This window comes from Typopeltis vanoorti, chromosome 3 (genome assembly GCF_054136105.1).
Source record: "Typopeltis vanoorti isolate ZY-2024b chromosome 3, IOZ_Tvanoo_1.0, whole genome shotgun sequence".
Lineage (NCBI taxonomy): Eukaryota > Metazoa > Arthropoda > Arachnida > Uropygi > Thelyphonidae > Typopeltis > Typopeltis vanoorti.
The window spans coordinates 59,420,113-59,437,033 of NC_143551.1; the positions used below are offsets into that span (position 1 = coordinate 59,420,113).

The 16,921-nt window shown below is 34.9% G+C and overlaps 1 protein-coding gene across 1 annotated transcript in view; it reads left to right on the forward strand.

Moving 5' to 3' along the window:
• r (carbamoyl-phosphate synthetase 2, aspartate transcarbamylase, and dihydroorotase rudimentary) overlaps nt 1-16,921 on the forward strand; it is a 489,668-nt gene that overhangs the window by 385,626 nt on the left and 87,121 nt on the right. The window contains exons 30-31 of the mRNA XM_090390424.1: nt 4,915-5,116; nt 9,514-9,629. Of these exons, the coding sequence (XP_090246550.1) occupies nt 4,915-5,116; nt 9,514-9,629 (318 nt within the window). The remainder of the gene's footprint in view (nt 1-4,914; nt 5,117-9,513; nt 9,630-16,921) is intronic.

Here is a 16,921-nt window from a genome sequence, read left to right on the forward strand (position 1 = left end):
TTCATCCTCCACAACCTATGCATTGAATCATTTGCGATTATGGCCCTACTTCACTCCTCTATCATACTGTAGCAAGAGAGGCTCTTTTCTGTTCTCCAATCTTATTCCAAAAATATAGTGACCAAAACAAAGAAATATTCATTTGCTTTATCGACTTCGAGAAAGCATTTGACAAAGTCCAACATACTGAAATGATTGCACTATTAAAAATAAATGGATTTTGTAGTAAAGACATCAGGATCATTGAAAACTTATATTGGAACCAAAAGGCTATATACTTGGCAATCACCACAGGATAATAATACAAATATAGTCAGAAACTAAATTGATTACTTGCTAATTAATCAGCGATTTCGAAGTTCTCCTGGCTGACAGATTCAGGATCTTCAAAATCTTCTGGAACTAGTGAAAAAAATGGGAGTAAAAAGAAATATCTCCAAAGCTAAATTCATGGTCATAAGCAAGAAACCAATTCTTAATTCAGCACTTTCTTTAAATGGGAAACAAATAGAAAGAGTGACAAAGTTTAATTATCTCGGATGCTGGTTAAATGAAGAATGCAATCCAGAAATGGAAATAAAAATTAGAATTGAAATGACAAGAAAAAATTTTCTCCTGATGAAATCAACACTGTGTAACTGCAATTTAAATTTAGAGCTTAGAGTATGCATGGTTAAATACTGTGTATGGTCTGTACTGCTGTACGGTGCAGAAACTTGGACTTTGAAGACAACCTCAATAAAAAAAAAACCTTGAAGCCTTTGAGATGTGGTTATACAGACGAATGTTAAAAATTCCATGGACAGCAAAAACACCCAATCAAGAAGTACTGGAACAAATGGGGAAATCATGTGAACTTTTAGATATGATAAAAAGAAGGAAAACTGAATGTCTTGGTCACCTACTTTGTAATGAAAAATATAAGATACTTCAATTGATTATAAAAAGAAGATGAATGGAAGAAGAGGACAATGAAGACAAGGAAAATCTTGGCTGGCAGACTTCAGACAGTGGACTGACATGATCTCTGAGGGACTGTTCAGAGTGGCTGAGAATCGCTCAAAAATTTGTCAAGGTAGTCTCCGGCCTCTGATAGGAGATGGCATTCGAAGAAGATATGCACCATACATTGTCCCAGTTCGAATTTCTTGAATAAACAGGACATGCCACTGCTCCTCCAGTGCCATGTGTCGCATTATGAGGCATATGGTATACAAAAACTTAAATATTTAAGACTAATCGAATTGAAATTGCATCTATATCTAACACAGTTTATAAGTAATATCACTAGTTTGTTAAGAACTATTCAGAGCACTGTCTTGAACTTCTACCAGATGCTATCTATTAGTCGATATCAATTGGTTAATTCACTCAAATTAATGGATTGATGCAGTTAAGAATGTTTTGGATCATGAAAATTCTTAATGGTCACCTGACAAAGAGCAAACTAGCTGACAGAAAAAATTGGTGACAGGAAACTTAATAGTGAAATATTATGGTGCACTATTCAAGTTATAGACTAGAAAATGATAATCATGTGACTTTGATGCTCGTTTTTTTTTTTTTTTTTTTTTTAAAACAATACCAATTTAAGTGCTTTTAATATATCTCAAGGTGCTGCATCCAATTTTTAGATCCAAAAATTCCATCATGCAGTGTTTTGTCTCTCAGCTTTGTATTTTATCGTGAATCAATCAGTACTGGTTAGCATTTTAAAATTATCTCTGCTTTTAAATGAATAAAACTTTGGTTGGTTATAGTTGTGCTACATTTAAAAGTTAGACTGTAAAATAAACATAGACTGTTTTCACTTTTTTAATGATTGTTAAGCCGCTACATGGCATTGTTTGCATCTCAAGTATTGTTATATTGTCATTACTTTAGGTAAGAAATGGAGGACCAAGATGAATAGTGGGCTGCTCTTCATTATTGCTATGAATCTTAAAATTAATTTAACTCGGCAAATTGAAATTTTTAGTCTTCTGGAATGCCAATAAACCAAAATCACATCTAGCAGAAAATATTTATGTTCAGTTAAGTTATCTATATTAATTGTTATACTAATGAGAATCCAGGTCTAATCTTATGTGCTTATATGTTCCATAGAAGATATTTGGGAATTATGCTGTTTCAATTTAAAATTTTCCTCTGAATGTTTTACATTTTATTATTATATTCAGTCCTCCAATGGAGTCAGACACATCATGGGAAGGCCAATCCTAAAAAACAGTATCATACCACTCATTGACCATTTGTGCTCTCACAACTCATCAGGCAATTCATTCCATGGGTTAACCACCCTCCTGCAAAGAAACCACTATTCACCCTCTTGTTCATGCTTCCTTTTGTAACTTCCAGGGAGAGGTCCCTTGTCCTCGCTCCATCTCCCTGTTCCACCAAATGAAAGAACCTCCCAGTGTCAACCCCTGTAACAACCTCTCAACAGTTTAAAAGCCTCAATCATATCCCTCTCCTTCTATCTACCAAACTGCAGTCGACATTTCCCCAGCCTGTCCTCATAACTAACATCGTACAGTCCTGAAATCATCTTTGTTATCCACCTCTGTACCCTTTATACAATGGAATCACAACTCTTATCTCTGCAGGTTGGCATCCTTCTCAGTATTGCAGCAATCCTCTGGGTTACCTTCACCACCTTGGCAGTATGTTCTCTAAATTCCAGGTTTCTATCAATTATCATTCCCAGATCCCTGCTTCCTCCAACAGAGTATGCAGCCTCCCATCGATGTATCCCAAACCTCATGACTTGACATTTAACTGCATTAAACTGACACCTCCATTCATTAGCCCATCTGTTCAGTTTATTCAAATCCTATTGCAGGACTGTGACGTCTGCAAACAACTGAACATCTCCCTGCAATCCATTGACAATGTCATTGATAAGGTTAAATAACAGGTCCCTGTGGAACCCCTTCTGCCTCCTTGATTTTGCTCTCCCATACACAACTCTCTGCTACCTATCAAATATCCAATCCTGAATCCAGTTCACTGGCCTGGCATGTAAATCCATGTGCTGCAATTTAAATATCAAAAAATGGCAGAATATGCCTTTCCCTCATCAACTGCTCTTGTGACTTCATTGTAAAAGGCAATTAGATTACTAAAGCAAGAACATCCCTGAACAAATCCATGTTGATTCTCACAGATAACATTATCCTCATCTGCCCAATGGTGTATATAATTCCTCACTAATTTCTCCAAGATCTACTGATGAAACACAAACAGGTCTATAATTTGACACTTCCAGTCTGCTACCACCCTTATGTAATGACACTATCGTACCATCCTTCCACTCCTTGGGTACCTTTCCCTTGGCTAGACTTTCATTGAAAAGCCACGTCAAGGGAGCTTTCAGTTCTTTAGCACATTCTATCAAAACTCGTGGTGAAATTCCATCCAGTCCCACTGCTTTATCAACATCTGAAAGAGTATTCAGTATTTGAAACACTCTCCCCCTTGCACTTCTAAACCTAGAACCTGTTCTATCCCAGTAGTATTAAAACCTACTTTTCCAGTATAAGACACCTCAATAAAAAGTTCATTGAACAACTCCACTATGTCATTTGCATCAGTCACTCTATTCTCATTTTTAATCAACAATGCCATTCTTCTACATTCATTTCTTCTCCTACTGGCCACATAGCTAAAAAGAGTCTTATATTCTTCATGTATCTGCTCTCCACCCCTCTCCTTGTATAACCTGCAGTTTTTGTTTGATATTGTGTCATCCACTTAACACCAAATTGTGTTTTCTTCTTTGCTTGGAGAAAGTAGTCAAGGGAAAAATACAGGAATCGATTGATGAAAATGAGATACTGTATGGGAGAACAGCATGGTTTTGTGAAGGGTAGATCATGCCTCAGTAACTTGCTCAGGTTTAATAACACAGTGACGGCTGAACTGGATAAGGGTAATGGATTTACAATGATTACTGCTGGACCTGGCTAAGGCCTTTGCCAGGATACCACATGGAAGTCTAATCTGTAAACTGCAACATATGGGAATGGATATAGGGTTGGTGAGATGGATGGTTGGGTGGTTGATGGAGAGATATCAGAGAGTAGTTTACTCAGGAGTAGAGTCAAAAAGACAGCCTGTGACTAGTGGTGTGCCGCAGGATTCTGTTCTTGGACCACTGCTGTTTAATTTGTTCATTAACGATATAGGGAAGGATCTAAGAGGAATGGTTCATTTGTTCGCTGATGATGCTAAGTTGGGTAGGGCAATAATGAATGCAGAAGATGTCAAAATTTTGCAGGATGATTTGGATAGATTGGAGGTCTGTGCTAAGGAGAATGGATGTCAATTTAATGTGTGCAAAATGTAAGGTTATGCATTTCGGGGTGAAAAGATTAGTTGCAGTATACCACATTGGTGGAACTGTACTCCAGGAGATTGATGAGGCCAGGGACTTGGGAGTGTTGGTGGATACTAAGTTGAAGTTTTGGGGGCACATCGCAAAAGTGGCTAAATCAGTTCATCAAATCACTTGGATGCTGAAGAATACTTTGACGATCAGAGATGAGCAAGTTATTGTTCCTCTGTATTGAGCCTCGATAAGACCAATCTTGATTACTGTACCCAGATCTGGTCGCCTAGGTTTCTTCTTGATGGGGAGGAGGTTGAGAGGATCCAGAGGCAAGTGACCAAGATGATAAGTCTATGGAATGAACCTTATGAAAACAGGTTGAAGATTTGTGGGTTGTGATGGGCATGATGTTTAGGGCCTCCCTCGATGCGTCTAAGGATTCCATGGAGTTGCCCATGATAATAATAAAAAGTAGAATCAAAATTCCAATTTCTTTCAAACAAGTAATTTTATTCATGTATATTTCTAAGTAGAATTGAAATTAACATTTTTTTTAAAATTCTTTATTTAAATATCTTGTATAGATATTAGTTATAAAGGCTGCCAAGGAACAGGGCCTTCCTATTACCTGTGAAGTATGTCCTCATCACTTATTTCTTAGCAAAGATGACATTAATATCCTAGGAAATAAAAAGTGCCAAGTGAAGCCACCTCTAGCAATGATACAAGACCAAAAAGCACTCTGGGATAACTTGGATATAATTGACTGTTTTGCTACTGATCATGGTGAGTGCTAATTAAGTTTTGTGGTAAATTCAACAATTTGCATTTGTGAGATTTTTTTTCACAAATTCTATCCATGAGAGATCTTGTAGACCAGACCACTAGATGCTTATAACCAGGGTTGTGATTTCACACTGAAAGACAATTCTCTACAACTTGCATCCACAGAAATCAATGTCTGTGGTAGGATTTCAGTTCACAACTTGGTGGTTAGAGAGTGGCAATGCTTGCTTAGCTAAATAGAATGAAAATTCCAATTTTTTTCAAATAAGTAAATAGCACAAACATATGATCTAGCTTTTGCTTGGTACTCTTTGAATTCAGATGTTCTGTTTTTTGTATATTTCATACTAGGGGGCTCTGTCCCCTGGCAAGTACGCCCCCCCGTTCCGGACTGGTAGACCAGTTTTCCTTGAATTCTGATGACTTGAATTTCGAAGACTCGACACTCAGAGTAGCCAATCAATGTCGAGTCTTCAAAAGGTGGGGGGGGCTTCCGTCTCCTGGCACTTGCGGTCCCCACCCCGAGTTCTGGACTGGTAGGTTGGTTCTCCTTGAATTCTGAAAACTCGAAGGGGGTATCTCCCCCCCAAGTTCCGGACTGGTAGACCAGTTCTTGAATTCTGATTACTCAAATTTTGAAGACTTAACACTCAGGGTAGCCCCTGAGTTTCAAAATGTTTCAAATAACTTGACAAAAAAAGTGACACAAAAACATTACATAAAAAGGCTTATCATTTTATATAATATATTAAATTTATATTTTTTATATAATATATGATGACGAAGTTACTATACATTGTCATTATGCTTATCAAGGATTTAGGCCTAGTGTACTGTTTCAGCATTAGAAGTTATTGTTGAATCTCTTTAGAGGATGTCCTTAAAATTACAAACCATTTTCCTAATAGTTTGTAATTTAAGGCTTGTTTTGGTAATCTTTCTTTTTTTTTTTTTTTCATTCAACATGTTCCATCCATTATGTTTATATTTTTTAATTTTTTCTATTGATTCCTGGTTTAATCCTTTCATAATTTCTTCATTTCTTTTGTGATCGAATAGAGTATATTTTGCAATTTTTCTCATAAACTTCATTTTAGCTGTTATTAATCTTCGTCTGTCTTTTTGTTTTATTGTCCAGATTTCACTTCCATACAATAGGACTGGTAGTGCTAATGTACTATATACTTTTAGTCTCTGGTTTGTTTTTGGCTAGGTTAAGTTTAAATATAGAGTTAATTATTATTAAATATTTTGCAATTTTTAGGTTTATAACATTTTCATTTTCATATGTAATCATACATCCTAGGTAGTTAAATGAATTCACCTGTTCTAAAATCTTGTTATCTATTACTGTTTTAGTTCTTATTGGATCTTGTCCTTTAAATGCCATTGTTTCTGATTTTTCTGTTGATATTATCATTCCATAATTAGTTTTTTTATTTAAAATTCTGCTATATATTTTGTAATAACAGGAATTTAGGATAGTTATTTTATTTTCATTAAATGTTTGCAAGTTATCTTTTTTTTAAATATTTATTTGTTCACAATTCTATATAGAAATTTATAAATTCTTCTAATTTCAATTCGGTGTTTAATTTTACACTTTCTTTAGTATCTGTACTTAATATTTCAAAATCTTATATACATTGGGTCTTATTTTATATAAATCATGTTCTAAATTAGAAACAAATTTGTTCCATGATTCTGTTTTTCTGACTTCTCTTTTAGCTGTGGCTCATCTTTTATATTCTATTTCATCTTCTAATCTTTACTGCCTTAACCATTTATGATGTGCGTCTTTTTTCATTTTGATTATTTCTTTGATTGTATTGTCCCATATCTTCAGATTTTTCTTTTTATTGAATTTTTTGGTCTTTCCTAAGCTTTCATTTGCTGCTGTATTTAGTATTGTTTTTTATATTAAGCCATTCTATTTCTATTTCTTCATTTTGTTTTATTTATCTAAATATTGGTTAATTCTTTGTTCAAATAGCCATTGTATATTTGTATATAATCTAGTTTTATAAACAAATGTTTTAAATTTTCTTTCTGTTCTTGTTATTTGTAGTCATTTAGATGGTAATCTTAATTTTATTTCAACGAGGAAGCGATCTACTTATTTTGTATTATCTGTAAACTCTAACATCTAAAGAGACCTTTGTCTTTTATTTAAGATAAAGTAATCTAATATTGATTTCCATTCCTTTGCTGCCCACATATATTTATTATGTCTTTATGTTTATAGAAAGAATTCATTATTTTAAGGTTATTATAAACTATATTTCCTAAACTATATAAACTATAACTATATATCCGTATATTCCTATATTATTAATTTTCATGTTTCCAGTTCTTGCAATTAAGTCTCCTGCTAATATTACATAATCATTTTTATTTATTTTATTATATATATTTTCTAATTGATTATAAAATTCAATATTATTCTGTTCTCTTCCTTCTTATGGGGCATATAAACCAATTATTGTTAAATAACCTCTATCTATTTTTATTCTATCTTCTATTATTCATTCATTCCAAAATTTATAATATTTCAACTGTTTTGAAAGGGAATTATGAATCCAAATCATAACAACTGTTTGTGCTCTTTGGTCTCCGTTCACTCCACTATATATATTACAATAAAATTTTCAGTTCTTTTGGTTCCTTTTAATTTCTTTTTTGTTTCAATGATTACTGCTATTTTAAAATTTCTTTCATTTAATATTTGATCTAATTCTATTTCTTTATACACTATTCCTCTTACATTCCAGTATATGTATTGTATTTTTTTGTTTTACCTTTTCCATTCCAGGGTTGTTTTCCATAGATTCATTTCGATTACCTTTCTCTGTTGGCTTAAAAGTAGATGAATGTTCTGCATATCGGTGGTAGGGCTGCTACTTTAAGGCTTCTGAACTTGCCTTCTTCCAAATTTAAACCCTATTCCACCTATGGGTATATTGAAGGGGAGATCCAGCTATGAGACCATGGGAGTGCCACTTCCCTTAATCAAGATGATTGCCCTCTTATCGCCTTGTTGGTCCACGAGTTCTTATTCAATATATTCGGACTACCCCTCAATATCTTGTAGTCTCTCCTTTCCACCACCCTAGAAAGCAGTTATTATACATCCTAAGTAAATTTTGGATCAGCTTAATATTGTATTATAATCTAGGCTTTGCAGAAGAGAGTTAGCTTTGTCACAAGCCAAAATTTTCAAGTATTATCTTGGCTTAAATCATCATGGCTAAAGGTTGTTCAGATTCCTCTATAGGCATGAATGTTTGTGATTGTCTTCAAGTGGGAGATAATTTCATAGTTCAGTGTGAAACCACCACTCTGCTCATTTGGACATCTGATATGCTTGAAAATGTTCAATGTTTGCTCTCTAGTCTGGAAATCCTGCTAGAGCAGGGTTTCCAAACTATGTAAGAGTAAATTTTTAAAAATATAAAAATTATAACTGGTTTTGAAAAAAAATTCTTTGCCTGTCCATGGTACTGATATGCTATCTAATGTACTATTGTGAGTAGGAGACACAAAGCTAAATTCAGTATGTGCAAATCCACCCAACAGTTTGTTAGTTTTTGACTATTTTTTATCCTCTCTGGTTCTACCAGTCAGTTCAAAATAGGTTTTATTTCTGAAGTCTTTGTCCATTCCCAGCCATCAGACCCACATAAAAATTACATTGTAAGACAAAACACTCCTCATTGGGTATTCTGTTATAATGCCATGTTGGAAGAATATCTTGCTGAAATTAATCAGTGATATGAAAATCAATATATACAACTTTTGTTATGAGAACTTCTTGCCTTCTTCCATTTATAAAAATAATAATATTTATTTATTTTTATTAGATTTATGCTAGCACTTCAGGCATGTGTTAGTGATTTCACTTTCCTCTAATAACAGCATCATGAAATTACACTTATCATATTACTTTAACAAATCAAAATACTCATATAATGACATGACCTAGAAATATAATCTGATAAATCTTACTCAAAAGTAGTGTGAAATTAGGCTTGTGTTTTATTAACACATTCGCTACCAACTACGAGTATACTCGTAGTTGGTAAACCAGCCACACAAGCCAGCTACGAGTATACTCGTATGACGCTTACTGCCGGCAACGAGATTACTGTACTGACCTTGAAGAAGTGAAAATGCTTGGCTTGTGGAGCTAGTATCAAAACTGTGTATTCTCATAGATGGTATATGCTCTGCACAAGCCAACTACAAGTATACTCGTATGAAGCTTACCGCCGGCAACAAGATTACCGTACTGACCTTGAAGAAGTGAAATTGCTCGGCGTACTGGAAGAGACTATGCCAAAGTAGAGTGGCAGTGAACATGTTAAGAGATTGCTAATTTTGTTATCCTTTTTAAATAGCTCCTCATACACTAGAAGAGAAGACAAGTGAGAAAGCCCCTCCAGGATTTCCTGGTCTAGAAACAATTCTTCCTCTTCTGTTAACAGCAGTTAGTGAAAAGAAGCTAACTCTTGAGGTAAGATGATTGATTTTTCACTCTTGTTAAATTGAATTAGTATTGTTTAAATTCAATTATTTTTGAAGCTGGTAATTAAGAAGCAAAAAATATAATGATCACTGAAAATATAACAAAGATTTCCATGAAGCCTGAAAGGAGTATGGAAGACCAGTTACTCTTGTCTGTTTGTTTTCACCCTTTTAAAGTCCATTCCATTAGTATGCATGCATTTGATTGAATAAATGAGAGAGAATTTGTGTGTGTGTGTGGGATTTAGCTGACCTTGTCTGTATTTTTCTTTTTCTTTCTCGTCCATCGGATGAAGGGTTGAGTCCCCTATGAATTCTTTATCTCTGGCCATTTCTGTCATCTCTCTGAAACTCTAAATGTGAACTTTCCTTCAAAGACTGTAGCCAACTTCTGTTTGGTCTGCCTCCATTGATTCCATTCAAGACTATTTGGTAATCTCTGGAGGTGTCCAAACCATCTTAATTGTTGTTTAAGAACTATAGCTATGATATCTTCTCTGTAGTTTAATTCATGTTGTTGACTTGCTCATTTGTTTTGCACTCAGACAAGCGAGTCTTATTTTTCTTAAACATTTTATTTTGAATGCTCTGATTTTCTGTATTTTTTTATAATCAAGTGTCTTTATGATCCATGTCTCAGCTCTACATGTTGCCATTGGTATTATAATGATTTTATAGAGTTTTAGTGTGAGGTTTTTTGAAATGCTGTTATTTATAGTTATAACTCATGCCTGTTGTTCCTGTTTAGAATGCTAATAAAGTAGTTTTGGTTTTGAAAACTGTTCTTGAGTAGTTGATTTTTTTATGAGTCACAAGAGCAGTTAAAATAAAGAGTGAAAATTAGCCATTTTGCAGGTAAATGTAATTAGAAGTGTCTTAGAAGACCGAAATGATAAGAGCTGTCAATGTCAAATATATGATAGACCATCATCACAAATTCCTGATCTTTAAGAGGTGTACAGGATTATTACATAAAAATCTATTATTGAAATCACTTTCTGTTGACAGTTCTTCTCCAAAATTAGATGTTATCTGATATTGGAGAAGAACTGTTATCAGGATACGCGTACTGTCCGATCTTTGTATTTCAGTCTATTAAGGCACTTAACTGCATCAATTGTAAATTAATATTTTTTATCTTCATAAAATAAATCCTTTCTCCTCCCATTCTAGATAAAGTGATCACATACCACCTTAGATTAGCTCTACTCATACATTCTTGAATGCTAATAATGCTAACTTCCTATCTCCATTTTTAATGTGATTTTCTCATTGATGAAATCTATCTCCCACCCCAGTTTTTCTTGGAACTCATATCTGTGGTCTCTATCAATTGATCTATTTCTCACCCTTCTCCCAGATTTGTAAGTTTAAATTCATTTGAATACTGCCTAGTATACTGCTAATTTTAGTATTTTGGCTAATTTCTCTTGTTCTATAAATTTATTCAACTGACTCCCCACCATATCAGCTTTGACATCAAAATAAGATATTTTGTTCAGAGTAAGTAGCTAGCCATCACAACATCTGTCCTGAAATTCTCTTATTCTGAGATGGTTATAAAATATCAAAAGGATATCAAAAGTAACACGTCTATTCCACCATTTGATAATTTCAGTATACCTGACCTTTTGTAATCATTAATAATTTTCTATGGAGTGCGTTAGCTGCTCAACCTGTTACAGTCTCACTCCTGAAACAACTCCAAAATGATCCTACTCATTGAGTAACTGCTTATCAAAAAGTTATGGCAAGAGCAACACTGAAAGAAAAACTACCAGAACTCTTCCCGTCCCAATGCACTCACATATACAAACAGAAAAAAAAAACTGCTCTAACACATCAGATCTATTAAACTTTTTTTTTTTCCCCTGGAGGAGGAGATGGAAAATACCCATCCATACTTTCCAAATGACAAACACAAACTAGAAGTAAGCTCCCAACCTCTCAGAAATCAGATAAGTCTAGAAAGCCAAAAGAATAGGAAAATTCTTTCAGTGGTGCTGTTGTGGATTTCACCAAGATGTGGGTGATATCAAGATCCTACTCTACAGAAGCATAAACCATCTATTTCTATCTGTGGGGAACACTTAAAAACCCAGTGAGGACTGCACCATGAGGCTGTTATTCTTATTCATAATGATAGAACAGGAGATGGGCTGCTGATCAAGGAAAATTTTAAAGCGAATAAAAATTGAGCAGCTCTCAGATGCAAACTCTAGACTAAAATACACAAACATAATTGAAGAAAAATGAAAAAGTTAAAACAGGAACCAAACCTTGGAGATTCAGTGGCTAGCCCTGAAGAAAACACTGATTGATTTAGCCAGAGAGGCATCTGGTGAGGTTGTCTGCATGGATAGAAAAATCAGAAGTCCATGGTGGACACAGGAAGTTAAAGAGGCAGTGAAGGAAAAGAAGAAAGCATATCAAAAGTTCCTGGCAAATAAGTCAGCTTGTGCTCTTAGAGAATACAGAGACAAATGTAAGAAAGCTAAATACTGTGTAAAACTACCTAAACCAAAGTCATGGAAAGACTTTGGTAAGAATATAGGAAATAAATATCAAGAAGGTGGAGGTTGTTGAAGAAGCTCAGAAATGGAGGAAAGAGTGCTATAAAAGGAATTAGAGATGTTAAAGGTGACATGAAAACAGGAGAAAAATATATCCTTGAAGTGTGGAGTAATTCGAAAAATTGCTAAATGGAACAAGCAGTGATGACGGCATAGTGGTAAAAAAAAAAAACACTGACCAGACATGCAGTCAGGAATATACATATCCATACGCGAAGTAGAAAAAGTCATCAGAAGCCTGAAATGTGGAAAGGGCAGGAGTAGATGATGTTTGACCAGAAATGCTCAAGTATAGAGGTATAAAAGTCTTACAGTAGCTGCACTGCATAGTTCATAAGGCCTGGACAGAGGGACAAATTCCAGATGATTGGAGTAGAGCTCTCATAGTACCCACATATAAAAAAGGAAACTGAAATGCGAGAATTACAGAGGTATTTCTCTACTGAGTGTTCCTGGTAAGATATAAGGAACTTTTGCAAGTACACTTGAGAAGGATTGTGGAAGAGAAGCTTCGTGAAGAACAAGCTGGATTTAAGCCAAATAGAGGCTGTCAGGATCAGATTTTCACTTTACAACAGATAGTTGAGGAAATCATGGGAATATAACAAAGATCTGTATTTAAGTTTTGTAGACCTGGAAAAGGCATATGACAAGGTGCCAAGAGAGAAGCTATTCGAAATGTTAGTTATATGGTGTCAATGGGGCATTATATCAAGCAATACTTTGTCTTTATTTCAGTTTAAGTCAGCAGTTAGAATTGAAGTAGAGGAAGGTGGTTTAATGTTAAATCTGGTGTCAGACAAGGATGTACGTCATCCTCTCTGTTATTCATTATCTATATGGATCACATTATAAAGGAAAGTAGTATTAAACCTGATATCAAAAATTGATGATGTTAATCTCAGTCTTTGCTTTATGTGGATAATGTTATACTTCTAAATAAATCTGCTACAAATCTGCAAGATTTCCTGACTAAAGTGAATAACTTCGTTATAGATATGGTATGAAGGTCAGCATTACAAAGACAAAGAAAATAGGCAGAAACATTGAAAATATCAACTGCATTGTGAATGGAGAACCTATAGAACAAGAAAAATATTTCAGCTATTTAGGCACGATTTTTAGTGAAGATGGTAAATTAAATATGGAAATAGACAACAGAATCAACAAAGCTGGTATGGTAGGAAGTCAACTGAATAAATTTATATGGAATAAGAGAAATTAGTCAAAACACTGAATTAGCTGTATATAAGACCGTGTTCAAACCAATTTTAACTTATGGATATGAGAGCTGGGTTAGAAATAAAACACTTGACCAAAGACTAGAGACCGCAGATATGAGAGTTCTGAGAAAGATTAATGGCATGAACAGATGGCATCAATGACAATATCATATTAAAAATGAGGATATTAAGAAAGAACTTGACATTGTCATCATCCAGGAATGCGTTAGCGGAGCTAATCTGAGAATGGGAGAGGAAAGATTAGTAAAACAAGTGTTCTCTGCTAGGTTGGCAGGTAAATGACCCAGAGGAAGACCAAGATATAGGTGAATTGATATAGTGAAAAGTGCCTTAGAAGATAGAAATATAAGACCTGATAATGTTTGAGTTTTGACAGGTAACAGACTGATTTGGAGGAAAATTGTAGATAAGAAGTTAGTAATGATGTAATTTTTCATGTAGTACTATCATATCCTGTACACCCCTTGAGGGTATATATCAGGAATTTGATGATGCTATCATATGCTTGTGGAAAATGTGTATATTCTGCATCCCAACCTTACCTACGAAATTTCAAGACCTTACACTTTGCAACCTGATAAACTGCTAGCTTCACTTGCATAGTCTGTCTTTTGAGATCTTCTGCAAGGCCACAACATCTGCTCTACTTCTCATAGTTCTTCCAAACTTTGCATCGACAAATAGCTGCACATCTCCAGATAAGCAATTCCTTGTCACACTCCACTTCTGATGACCACCTTTTGGGATATTACTCCACCATACACAACTTGCAGATACCTATTAGACTGCTAATGAGCTATCAACTGATTAGCATCTTATCTAATCTCATCCGGTTCAGTTTAGCTATAAGATAGTCATGTGGCAATCTATCAAAGGCCTTTGAAAAATTCAAGTATGCCACTATATATGCATTTCCTTTATCCAATGCATTTGTTACCTTGTTTTAATAGATAAGCAGATTGCTAAAGCATGGCATTACTCTTAAAATCCATGCTGATCATCAGAGAAAATACTGCTATTATGAATCCATCTGTGAGTCGTACTCCTCACCAACTTCTCTAACACCTTAACAACTTCAGACACGAATTGGCCTGAAATTTGTAGTCTCAGTCTTATCTCCCCCCCCCCCCCCCCCGAAGTGAAACAATTTTTCCCGTCTCCCATTAATTTGAAACTTGGCTGTGTTGCAAGATTCGTGTTAAACAGGTGTGCCAAAGATGCTCGTAATTCTCTATAGCATTCCTTCAAAACAGATGGTTATATTGTCAAGTCCTATTGCCTTATTAACATCAGGTTTAGTTAATTCGTCTTATACTTCCTGCTCATTCACCATCAGTTCCTTCTCCACCGTATCCTCTGCACTCCAGCTTCTCATAATGTTGCCTTCATGAGGATGAAATATGCTGATCAACTGCTCATTGAATTCAACTATATCCTCTGCATTAGTTATCAATCTGCTAGCATTATTCTTCTACTTGTCCCATATCAATAGAACTCTAGGATTTTTCTTAGCTTGATTGGCTAATTTCTTCTCAAACTGCACTCTTGCTGTTTTTACTGACTGAGTCACTTTCCTGGTCTGCTCTTTGTTTTTTTACATGCAACTAGTCATTACTAACATTCATCTTGTGTTTCCTGCACAGTTCCTTCTTCCAGATTTTATGCTTGATCTCTTCATCCATTTTACTTCTACCTTGTTTAGCCTTTCCTCCTCTGGAATATATTTAGACCTTTGTGTTAAATAACTCTTGATCAATGCCCATGCATCACTTGACTCTTCCCACTCAGCTCCCAATCTTTCCATTATTACCAACCTTGTAGTTCCATATATATCCCTTCTTTATAGAAGTACTCATAAGACTGGCCACAACCCACGTGATCATATAAAACTTTTAATCCTCATGTGCCCTTTATTACATATTGCCTAAGATTGTCCTATAAGAATTCATTCATTCGCCTTATTCCCTGATGCTATCTCTTTATTCCAATCAGTATTGCCATAATTGAAATCACTCATAATGATCATCCTTCACTTGCTCATAAAGCCAAGTTGTCTATTCATTTCTTTGTCTCCACCCTCCACATTCCCTGGCCTGTAGAAACACCCAACAAAATATCTCATTTTATCCATCTCCACCTCACACCATACAGCTTCAAAACCACTGCTACTTTTTTCCTCCTGTATCTCAACCATGTGTGGACATAATTTCCTCAGCACTCCCCCTCCTTTTTTCCCCTTCCTATCCTCACAAAAAACATCATATCTTTCCATTTCTATGTCAGTTATATTTCAACAGGAAAGTCAAGATATAGTTCTTATTCAACAGTGCTTTGCTTATTCCAACTATTTTTGAGCAAATAAACTCAATCAACACAACAATGTTATCTCCCTTCTGATACTCCTGGCATTTGTAAATAAGTATAACGATTCATTTATCAGTCTATAACCAGTCTTACCTATGCTGCCCATCATCTGTGACTTCTTCCACACACACACATACACACACCCATATCTTCCAGGCAGTTCCATTCCTATATGACCATCCCCATATATGCATTCATTACTGCTTTCAGAATTTGCTCTCCTTATACTGTTTTCTTGACACACCCTGTTTCCCTGCCCAATGGATAGTACTAAACTCTACATATACTATGTTTTTTTTTTCCTATACATATATACATACCTATAATAGTTTAATTTATAAATTAAGCGTAGTAAGAGATTAACAACAATAACTAATAATAAAATAGAAACAATTATAACAATATACTGTAATAAAAGTTATGTGAATGGAATCTTAGCATATGATTTTTTTTTCTTTCCTTATGAAATAGAGAGCTTTCACCTTTTCACTTAAAGGGAAGCACTTTACTGCTTCTCGTTGACATATTCGAATTGCCAGCAGCACTACTCTTGTGCTTTGGGGCCACAATCAAGTAAAATAAGGGTTACTTGAACACAAGCACTGCAATACCGTGACAGTATATGATAACTGAGACAGCTACTAATACCTAACGGGCAGGTAGCATATACAATACAGTGTGCATACACTGGACAGAGGGATGATTCACATCCCAGGTAGCAGGATGATGCAAGATATCATCATGCTACTCAGAACGGTGCACACTTGAAATCTTATGAATTGTTTTTTTCTGGAATCCATCAATATATTACACTTTCTGCAGACTGTTACCCTCTCACTTTTGTTTAATTTCTCATCAAAATCATCTATATTCACCCATGCATGCATATTACACTTCAGAAAGGGAACCATTTTAGCAGAATCTACCCCTCTCAACACACTATTTTTATGCGATGCATCTGGTTGTTCCTGCTGCTAACTGTTGCACAAAAATCTCTACAAAACCTACTAACAACCTCGATAATTAATACACATTTAGTCTCAGCATCACTAATTAAATAAATTTATAGTGAAATGCATATAATTCTTAAATTCCAAAAA